The 8031-nt window shown below is 54.0% G+C and overlaps 1 protein-coding gene across 1 annotated transcript in view; it reads left to right on the forward strand.

Annotated features, from left to right (window-relative positions):
• Nucleotides 1–5216, forward strand: part of NTF3 (neurotrophin 3) — a 60942-nt gene extending 55726 nt beyond the window's left edge. The window contains exon 2 of the mRNA XM_069490832.1: nt 4112–5216. Within this exon, the coding sequence (XP_069346933.1) occupies nt 4112–4906 (795 nt within the window). The 3' untranslated portion in view covers nt 4907–5216. The remainder of the gene's footprint in view (nt 1–4111) is intronic.
• Nucleotides 5217–8031: the final 2815 nt, after the last annotated feature.

An 8031-nucleotide genomic window follows, 5' to 3' on the forward strand; every position in this document is an offset into this window, starting at 1 on the left:
CGAGAGGGGTCTTTAGGTAAGTAGTCAGGGGGAGGAGGTGCTCCTGTGTAGGGCAGCTGGTCCCGAGGAGGTAAATCGGAACCCAAAGGGTGCAGCCCGCCTGTTTGCGTGCGACAGGGCAGGGACAGGTTGTGCCACCCTCTGCTCGGCTTCCTCTCCACTTCAGCCGCGTCACGAATACCCCCAAGCCCTCTGTGTGTGTTATAACCTCAGCCAAAAAGGAGGAATCAGAAATTGCTCTCTTTTGAGTATTTTGAGGGATGGTGAAACCTTGTAGGAATGTTGCTCCGGGGACTGAGAAAACACCATATGTGGGAAAGCATTTCTAAGTGAGGAAAATCGCACATGCACGTCGGTCAGGGGCTTGGAAAACTCTGAGCAGGGAAGCGGGCACTGGGGAGAGTGTAGGAAGGGGGTTTACTGAGGTCTTTAACAGGTCTTTTTCTAATTATAGCCCAGAAGGGCCTGGGGACCATGGCCGACTTCAGAGCCAGGGCCTGTATTTTCTTTGGGAAAAGAAAGCAGAGTTGACTGGCTTCCAAAACCAGGCTTGGCAGAAGCCCCTGCGGGATCTCGGGCCAGCCAGCGGTGTCCCGCGTAGGTCTCCATCGCAGTGGGCTCATCCAGTAAACAGACACGGCAATGCTGCGCCGCGTCCGGCCCTGCGCTGGGCATCAGGGACGTGTGGATGAAAAAGACACGGTCCCCCTCGTCGAAGAGGAGACATACCGACAGTGACAACGCAGTGTGATTGCTTGAGCAAGCTCTCCTCAGATGACAGTAACTGCTACAGGAAGGGCACAGAAGTCCCCTAAAGAGAAAAACTCGCTGGTGGGCCTCGTCTGGGCCGAGCGGGCACTGCCTTCGTGTCTCCACTCCACACTAGGGAACCAGTCCTTGGGGACCTCCCTCCCTGGAGATAGGGTGGGGACCGAAAGCGCCAATGACCGAGAAGAGACCAGAGATCAGACTCCGTCTCTGCTCACGCCCGGCATATTCAGAGATACGCTTCACACTTTCTCACGCTTACTTTCTTAATTTTCCTGTTCTCTGGGCTTCCAGTTCACAATATTCTTTTCTTCTCCCACAACCAACGTGGCTGGTCTGAGACCCAGGCACTTGGGAGCAATGGAATTCGGGGACAAGCCTTGTGGAGGCCGTGCTGGGGAGACTGGTGGGAGCCAGGTGGGGAGAAGGGTGCTCCCTGCTGTGCGGCGCCTCGTACGTGTGCATCACGGGCAGGTGCAGCATCTCCTGCTGTCCAGGATGATTCAGGCTCATGTTCAACTGACATTTCTAGTGTGCTCCCCGTGTGCCTGGTGCTGTGCTAAGTGCTTTCACGTAGACGTCGTTGTTCACCCCTCTCAGTAACCTTGGTGATGCACAAACCCTGTGGTTCTCCTTGAGCCTAGACACCAGTGTCCCCTCTCATTCTCTGCTGTGGTTTAGCAGCCTGGCCTCAGAAAGCTCATTTCACCACCACTCCAGGCCTCAGTTTCTTTGTCTGCAAAAATGAGGAGGTTGTCTGGGGTCTTTCCAGCGTCAAACTTCCGTGTTTGGGGAAGTTCTATTAGCTCTATTCTGGACTCGGCCTCTACGTAAAAAACCAAACGCAGGTGATGGAAATAGAGTCCACAGTTCAGCCTTTCTTCCAAATTGTTTGGAAACACTCGGCAGCCTGCAGATGACTTACCCAAGTACCGCAGCAAGTGAGTGAGAACTGGCAGCTGTTGGGGGGACAGCCACGGGATTGCGGGGGATGGAGCAGGTGCTCCCCGGGGTCTAGGGAGCACCACGGAAAAGTCAGCCTGTGAACCAGGCACTGGGGAATGGGTGCGACTCCAGCAGGAAGGGTCCTGGAAGTGAGCAAGGGACAATGCTAGCACGTGGGTCACACAGCGTATTCAGGCAGCAGTGAGCAATGGATGAGGTGGGAGGGGAGGTTAGGCTGGAGCGCAAAGAACCCTCTTGCTTCCTCCTGTCTCTCCCCTTCTTTAATCAGCAGTGTAGGTCTTCCTCGTCTATAAAATGATGGGGAAGAGAGTTGGATTAGGTGGTCTCTTTATATACGGCTTTTCTACTTCTAATAGCCTTGGTTCCGTATTCAGACCACCACCCTCAAAGCCCCTTCTTCCTCCTCCCCAGTCCATCAGCGCCACCCAGCCCTCTCCCTGTCCACTCCCCCTGGTGACGGCCTCACTCATCCCTACATCAGCTCTTACTCTACCTGGGACCTCCCCCCGCTAACTGTGTTGGATTTACTTCCCCAGGAGCAGATATCTTGCGTATTCTTAGCTTACAGCGGCTGGGCTTTGGGGAGATTTAACAAATTGTTTTTTGATAGACTGTCAGTCCCAGATGATTTTATTGCAGCTGTATTCTTTTTTAGGGGAGGGTGTGTAATTCTAGTTGCATGGATGCCATACTTTTTGTGGCGTTCAAGTTTCATTTTGTTGGGCCTGCAAGATGGAAGGAAATGTCCCTTGTGTGCAGAGTGGGAGGGAGATTAGTTATCCTGTGGGAACCGTTTTCCTTGGATAATACAACTCCTGGAGCAATCTCTCGGGGTGAGCAGCAAAGCTAGGATCCTTCTCTCAGCTTTGACCTTGGAGGAGCCGGTTGTCCAGAGGAATGGTTCCCAGGGAGGGAAGATGGTCCCTTATCACAGAGTCGGGACAGGAGCCAGGAGGGGGAAGTCGGGGCAAAGTGCCTGCAATAATGTTGCCTTTGGGGACGAACGAGCCAGGAGCGTTTAGCTGAGAGGGGAAAGAGGCTGCTTCTGTGAGCCCTGGGAGCGAGTCAGCACTGGCAGGCTCACACGTGGGCACCCGTAGGCAGGACTGTTTTTCTATTTCTTGTGTCACCTTTGTTTACTTCCTCTCTGTTTTCCCCCTGGATTTAGTAAAGTCTTTCTGAAAATACCAAAGGTGAACCAAGGGAAGGGTTTTTATTTTCCATGTTCAGACAGAACTTTAAAGAGGAAATGATGTACCCCTGGGGGCCAGTGAGGTGGCAGCTAAAGAATGAATACCTCAAGGGGGTTCTGAATCGGGGTACAGGTAGGTTCTCGTGCCCAGCTGCCTGCCCACCTGCAGCGTCTCCTTCCCGTGCTGACCCTGGGAGAGGCTGGGCTCTGCTCCAGTGAGGAGCGACTAGCAGTGAAGGTATCTGAACACCAGCACCACGATTCCACGGGGACTCCGCAGAAGCCCTGTGTTGGGCTTCTCTACTATGGCAACAGAATGAGCGCAGACCGGTTAAAATGCCCTTAACACAAGGAGATAGTAGAATTAGAAATAAAACCACTAAAAGGATCATTTTGTAATGGAAACTTAAAAAATCGTAGGGAGGAAAAATGAATCAACAATGATTCCTGCTGTTCAGGACAAGTCCCGCCCATTAATCTGAGGTGGTTCTTGCGGCATCTCCGCCTTCTTGCAAGGAGCGTTTTGCAGGGCTGCGTTTTGTGAAGAGAGTCTCTGGGGACTGGTCAGATCCGCGGGGTGTCCTGGTGCTGCATGGCATCAGAGAGCTTGGCAGGGCACCCTGAAGGGCAGGAGGACAGACTCTACAGGTGTGTCCTGGCCAGGATGAGCCCACCTCTGACACCAAAATACAGGGGCGGCTGACCCATCCTCAGCCTCAGTGTGTTCCTTTGAGAGACCCCAGGGGCTGCGCAGAACTGTGTTTCTGGAGACAATTACAAGGCTGCCGCTGCTGACAGAGGAAGGTAACTCCACGTTTATAATTCCCAGGTTTACAGTCTTCAGTTTGCCAAGGCAGAGTGAGTGAGGTGTCTTTCCAGGCCCCAGGGATGGTTGCAGAAGTGGGAGGCATCCTCCACACACAGCTGCGGGCTGCGGGAGACAGCGGGCATGGAGCGCAAATGCAGCCGCTGCTGTCTGTCTAGGAAAGGCAGCAGCGTCGGGGACCTGAGAGCGGTCCCCGGTACGTCCCGGGTGGGGGAAAGAGCCATCCGGAGAGGAGTGGTGCTGCTGACCTCGGGGCTGCGCCCTCTGTCGCGCTCACAGGGGTCCTCAGGTGGCCGGTGCCAGAGTGACGTGGACTAAGCTGCCATGGCCTGCCATTAACGCCTGTGTTTCCTTTTCAGATCTTACAGGTGAACAAGGTGATGTCCATCTTGTTTTATGTGATATTTCTCACTTATCTCCGTGGCATCCAAGGTAACAACATGGATCAAAGGAGTTTGCCAAAAGACTCTCTCAATTCCCTGATTATCAAGCTGATCCAGGCGGATATTTTGAAAAACAAGCTCTCCAAGCAGGTGGTGGACGTTAAGGGAAGTTACCAGGGCACCCTGCCGAAAGCAGAGGCGCCCCGAGAGCCGGCGCGGGGCGAGCGCGCCAAGCCGGAATTCCAGCCAGTGGTGGCAGTGGACACCGAACTGCTGCGACAGCAGAGACGCTACAGCTCGCCCCGCGTCCTGCTGAGTGACAGCACCCCTCTGGAGCCCCCTCCCTTGTACCTCATGGAGGATTACGTGGGCAACCCCGCGGGGGCCAACAGAACGTCACGGCGGAAACGGTACGCAGAGCATAAGAGTCACCGAGGGGAGTACTCGGTGTGTGACAGTGAGAGCCTGTGGGTGACAGACAAGTCGTCGGCCATCGACATTCGGGGACACCAGGTCACGGTGCTCGGGGAGATCAAAACCGGCAACTCTCCCGTCAAACAATATTTTTATGAAACGAGATGTAAAGAAGCCAGGCCAGTCAAAAACGGTTGCAGGGGCATCGACGACAAACACTGGAACTCTCAGTGCAAGACGTCCCAAACCTACGTCCGAGCACTGACCTCAGAGAACAACAAACTGGTGGGCTGGCGGTGGATACGGATAGACACCTCCTGCGTGTGTGCCTTGTCGAGGAAAATCGGAAGAACATGAATCGGCATCTCTCCCCGCATATAAATTATTACTTTAAATTATATGATATGCATGTAGCATATAAATGTTTATATTGTTTTTATATATTATAAGTTGACCTTTATTTATTAAACTTCAGCAACCCTACAGTATATAAGCTTTTTTCTCAATAAAATCGTGTGCTTGCCTCCCCTCGGGCCTCTCCCATCTGTTGAACCTTGTTTTGTGCTCCGGCTCTCGGGAGCCGCTCTGTAAAATCTGTGTACACCAGTATTTTGCATTCAGTATTGTCAAGGCCATGGCTGTCGTTTTAGTAAACTTGTTAAAATCAGATGATGTCAGAGTTGTGTATAAACACAGTTTTATCCCCCTTCTGGTATATTTAATGTTCCATGAATTAATTAAAAGAGCTGTTACGGCCTCCGCTGAAAATGATACCCTGTAGCCTTGAGCTCAGCATCTAGTCCTGGCCAGCAAGCCTGATCCCAGACACCCACTCGCCTTCCTCTGCTGTTACTTCTGCAAATGAGAGTTGAGATTGCTCCAATGTTACGGTCCTGGAACAGTAACCGCGAACCTGGCAATTTTAGTTTTGGACATTTCTTCTCTGCACATTTGTTGTTTGGGGGTTTGGGGTTGTTTAAGGCTTGGGTTTTTTTGTTTTTTGGTTTTTTTCCTTGGCTTTGGTTTTTGTTTTGCTTTTTTGTGAGTGGTTACCATCCCTGTAGGCACCTAGAACATTTTCTCTAACTATTTGTAACAGAATAATGGTATGGCTGCCCAGAAGCAACCTGAAATGGACTGGGAATAATCTCGACGTAGAAGATACATTTACTGAGGACAGACTCAGCCCGTGACCACCCCTGTCCTGGAGCTGCTTGAGGGGTTGGAAAGTGCTCAGGCTGTGGGATCAGACCCAGGTTCGAGTTCCAGTTCTTCCCCTATAACCCTGTCCAGGTTTGAGGGCTCTCTGAGCCTCGGTTTCCTGGGCAGAGCCAGGCGGGGATTCTTGCCTACCTCCTGGGGGTCCTGTGGAGTCAGGGAACCCAGCACGGGGCAGGCATTTAAGAATGCTCGCTCCTCCCTTCCCCTTCCTCTTCTTTCTTAGGTGTTATGTTCCTCTGTGTCATTGTTGGTTTGTCACCCGAGATGTAAAAGGCCCAAGTGGAAGGAACCTCTTGGTGCCTTCTGAGTCCCAGCAGGAATCCAGGACAACCAGGGGGTCACTGTGGTGATGGCCTCACCTGTCATGCCCAGCAGGGCTGAGGAGGACACTAGCGATGTCCCCAAGGAGCTTGCCGATGCCCTTTCCGCATTGGTGAGCAGCTCGTCCTCTCGGGGCTGGGTGTGAGGACGCCATCTCCCATCTTGGGGGTGTGAGGTGTCCACCAGCCCAGTGCTGCCCGGAAACCGTGTCCTCTGTCCGACTTGGGTTTCGTTGCCTCGTTTACGGCCTGTGGGTGCTGTCTCTGTCTCTGCGTCCTGAGATCTCCCTGACACATACCCGTATAGAATATGTGTCCTTTACGTGACATGAACTTTTGAAACAGGCCCAGCAAGTAGCAGCGGCCTAGGTTAAGAGCATCACTGTAGTGCACTTGAGTCTGAGTGCCCACAGTACGGCCAGGAAACAAGGAACTGGCCACACGTCCCCCCGGCAGGGCACCTGCACACCCGCCTGCAGTAGTGGTTCCAGACCCTCTGAGGGGGCCTCTCCAGCTCTAGCTTACAGGGGAGGAACTGCCGGCAGGTTCAGCCTGCCCTGGCATCAGCAGGTAAGTGGCAGAGTGAAGGCTGGAATCTACGTTTGAATGACACAGTCTTGATCCTTCATCACGAGGAGCCTCCTCTCCTCCCCCTCCCCCGTGCCGCGTTGCATTTCAGAGTGGAAACTGCCGTCCTGGAGACGGGAAGCAGAGTTCTCCACGTGGGGGCCTTGCGTAGCTGTCGTTTCGCTGAGCCTCCGTCAAGAACATGATGAACCAGCTGATAGGACAGCGGGAGTCTCGTGCCCAGGCCCGGTTCTCGGGGGTGCATCATTCCAGAGTGACTCTCACCCCAAAACACAGGCTGAAGGACACGGCAGCTGGGAGCGTCTAGGGAGCTTGGTGTGGGCTGTTCACCCAGCACTGCAGGAGCAAGACACACAGCTTCTGGGGACAAGGACCTAAAGAAAGAGTTTTAACAGTGTATCCTGAATGGAAGGTGGGAGACAAGCTGCTCCCAGAGGCTGCGTAACCTATCATAGGCCCTCTCTGCTCTCAGGGCCTGGAGCTGTGGAGCCCTGTGGAACCTTCTGGAACCTCTGTTCTGAATGAGTAGAGGGCAGTGTGACTGATTGGGGAGATGGACTCAGGTGACACAGGCCCCGGACACCAGCTTTGCAAGACACTGACCCTAAACGGCAGAGCTGTGTCCTCGGCCCCGCCGGGAAGGCGAGGTGTCTGCGGCACTTCCGGAGCCGCGTGCCGGGCAGTGTGCCCTGCGGCCAGCGCAGCCTGGAGGAGAAAGTGGACCAGGGCATGAGACAGACACATTCCTGAGAGGAGCTCTGGGCTACAGCCTGTCTGACGGCTCAGCCGCTCTCGTTCCGGGTGGCAGGGCACCGCAGCATGACCAGGTCCGTTCCAGGAACTTTTCGGGCATAGGAGAGCACTTGGGTGCTGCCAAAGTCAACACACGAGGCTTTGGGCCCAGGGCCACCCTTCTCAAAGTGGATGGGAGGCCTTTTCTGTCCAATGTACACAGTTGCCAATAGGGCAGGTTGAAGACCAAACCCATCTCTGAGACAGGAGGGACATGTGGGGCCAGCGTCTGGCTCCTGGGAAACTCCACACTCTCCGTCGTGGCGAACTGCAGCGTGGAAGACTTGGCTGGACAGGAGAAGGTGGGTTCCGGGCCAGCTTGTTGCTGCATGACCCTGGATAACTCCCTCGTCCTGACTGTGGCTTTTGGAGTTTCTGCTGCAAAGAGGAGCAGAGTCCGGATGGACAGTCCTCACTTCCGTGATGACTGCTGCGGTGAGAAGCTCTCAGCCACTGGTGGGGCTTCTTTCTGCCTCTCGGAGTCTCCCCACCTAGAGCCTGTGTGAACTTGAGCACATTCATCCTCTGAGCCTTTGTTTACTTGTCTGTAAAAATGGGGCT

This window comes from Eulemur rufifrons, chromosome 16 (genome assembly GCF_041146395.1).
Source record: "Eulemur rufifrons isolate Redbay chromosome 16, OSU_ERuf_1, whole genome shotgun sequence".
Lineage (NCBI taxonomy): Eukaryota > Metazoa > Chordata > Mammalia > Primates > Lemuridae > Eulemur > Eulemur rufifrons.